Below are 2,412 nucleotides of genomic sequence, written 5' to 3'. Positions count from 1 at the left end.
GCCCGTTCTTCAGCCACCAGACCTCGATCTCCACGGGGTAGAAGCCCCTCGCGGTGCAGAGGAGGATGGTGTGGGGGGAAGCGGGGTCCAGCTTGGTAGGGGAGATGGAGACGGTGGACTTGGCTGGAGGGGAGGAGGGCAAGAGAGAGACCTTGCTGGATTCCTCCCCCCGCCAGAAAAAATATTTGGTATAATATTTTTGAAAGATGTTTTTTGGGGCAGGGGAAACTTGGGACCCTGGGAAAAAAAGGATGATCGTGGGACTGATGGGAAGGAGGGGAATCTATTTCTTCCCTTTGGCATGTTTAATTGTCATCCTTGTAGAATTTCAAACTTTTTAAGGGTAATTTATATTTTAAGCTTATTTTTATATATCTTTATTTAGGGGTGATGTTATATCCTACGCCATCCAGAGCCCCGCTTTGAGGGAGGTGAAGGGATTAGGAGTATCCATAAATGGCAATAAATACCAAGGAATAAATTTTGTAGCTCGGAGAGCACAGAATAAATAAGGGGAAAATCTTTATCCGGTAGAGTCCTAATAAATGAAATGAAAAGAGGGGGTCCCTGCATTTCCCCCCCCCCGTGGAACTCCCCCTCCCCCACTCACCCCTCCGGCCAACCACGGAATTGCTCTGGGAAACCCCGTAATTGTTTCGGCAGAAGTAATCCACGGAGGCCTTCGCGTCCAGCAGGAGGCGCTGATTCCTGTTCCAAGCCCGGGCATCCCCCTTCCCCAACGCCGTGACGGCCTCGAACTCCCCGCGGTCGCTGTCGAAGCGGAGATACTCCTGCCGGTCGTAGATGTAGCGCTGTAGGAACCGCACCCGCCGCGTCCCGTTGAGGAAGCGGCACTCGCGCTTCCCCTGGTACAGGAAATGGGCTGCGCGGGGGAGGAGGAGGAGGAGGAGGAGGAAGAGCGTCAGGAGGGACTCCAGGGCCCATGGTTCCCAGCCTCTCCTACAGGGCGGACCTGCTTGTCAGAGGAGGGGAGGGAAATCTGCCGTATAAGAGGCTGCCGGAAGGCGCCCCCTGGAGGAGGGATGGGGTTTATCTGGACCCTCAGAGTCCCCTGAATTGGGGGGGGGCATAGGGGTGGGGAGCCTTCCTGGGGCTGCTGAAAGGACTCCGTTGGAGGTAGGAGATGGGGGGGTCCTTTCCCTCCCCCTCTGTTGAGGGAGGGCTGCTCAATTTTGATCTAGGCGGCTTGGGGGTCTGTGGATCCTGGGGAGAAGGGAACCCCCCCTAGATATCCCCCAAATTTTCTTTTCCCCCCCCCGCAACTTCCCTCCTACTAGCTGCCTTTGCGTGATTTGGGGGTTCAGCCCTCTTTCCTGTCCCCCTGGAGCCCCCCAAGAGCCATCTCAAAGGGAAGGTGTCCAGCCCCCCCCCACAAAAGGGATAGTTTTGGGGAGCGATTCAGACCCCCCCGTATCCTTTTCCCTCAGTTCACCCCTCCCCTCCAGGTCCCGAATCAGCAATGGGGGAATATGGGGTGGGGGGTTCTGGGTCTCCTCCCCAAATTCAGAGTCTCCCCCAAGAAGGAATCCAAGCTCAACTCTTCCCTCCCCTTAAAAAAAAGGGAGAGTCAGAAGAAAAACTGAGGTTGCAAAAACACTTTTTGGTGGCCTTTGTGGATTCCGGTGTGAAAATGCCTCAGTTTCCCTCTTTCACTTTCGCTTTCCGACTCCTTCTTCTTTCAGTGTAAGAAACTTCGGGGCTCAGGCGCTAATCCGGGGTGCACAAGCCAGCCAGCCACGGGGGGGGGGGGACGAGAGAGGGGGTCCAGCTGCCTCTTATCCCTCCTCGGCTGCCTTCCCGCGACCCCCGGCCACCTTGGCCGCAACCAGGAAAGGGGGGGCTCCCTCTTTGTTCTGTGGGGGGCAAATGCTGCGAGGGAGGGGGCGGAGACCACGCGGAGATCGAGGCTCCTGCAGGCTCCCGTCTCTCTTGCCCTCCACCCCTTTTCCCCCCTACTGGGGTCCCCACGCCTCTCCTCCCCCCGACGAGCCCCCTCCTTACCGGGGGTCTCCTTCCCGCCTTCGCTCCCGGGGATCCGGGCCAGCGCCCACACCAGCAGCAGCAGCATCAGGGGGAGCCCAGCGGAGCCCATGGACGCCGCCCCACAAGCGCCCCCAGAGAGAGGGGAGAGAGACGCGGAGGCTCCCAGCCCCAGAGGCGGAATGGGGGGTCTCGCTTGGGGGGGGCAGCGGTTTCCTCGGACTTCGGAATTGGGAGGGCCCATAAAAGCGGAAGGACCAATGGGAAATCTCCTTTCCTCATCGTCATCGGTCTCCGGGCAGAGTCTGCCTTGAGTTCATCCACAAGAGGAGATAGTGCGAAGCCGGGAGAGAAGCGGAGAAAGTTGGCGGGGGGGGGGGAATCCTTTCAGTCTGGGGGGGGTTTGCATTT

General features: G+C 58.4%; 1 protein-coding gene across 1 annotated transcript; it reads right to left on the bottom strand.

Moving 5' to 3' along the window:
• Positions 1 to 610: 610 nt before the first annotated feature.
• LOC107301277 (HLA class II histocompatibility antigen, DRB1-15 beta chain-like) lies at positions 611 to 883 on the bottom strand (the record flags this gene model as incomplete). The annotated part of the gene is made up of 1 exon (XM_015830524.1): positions 611 to 883. A coding segment is annotated over one exon (273 nt), but the record flags the coding sequence as incomplete, so codon positions are not given.
• Between the last annotated feature and the right edge of the window lie 1,529 nt (positions 884 to 2,412).

The sequence above is a fragment of the Protobothrops mucrosquamatus genome, unplaced genomic scaffold (genome assembly GCF_001527695.2).
Source record: "Protobothrops mucrosquamatus isolate PMUCROS unplaced genomic scaffold, P.Mucros_1.0 scaffold11168, whole genome shotgun sequence".
Lineage (NCBI taxonomy): Eukaryota > Metazoa > Chordata > Lepidosauria > Squamata > Viperidae > Protobothrops > Protobothrops mucrosquamatus.
Note: the sequence above shows the minus strand (reverse complement) of the source record. Positions and strands in the feature narration are given on the sequence as shown.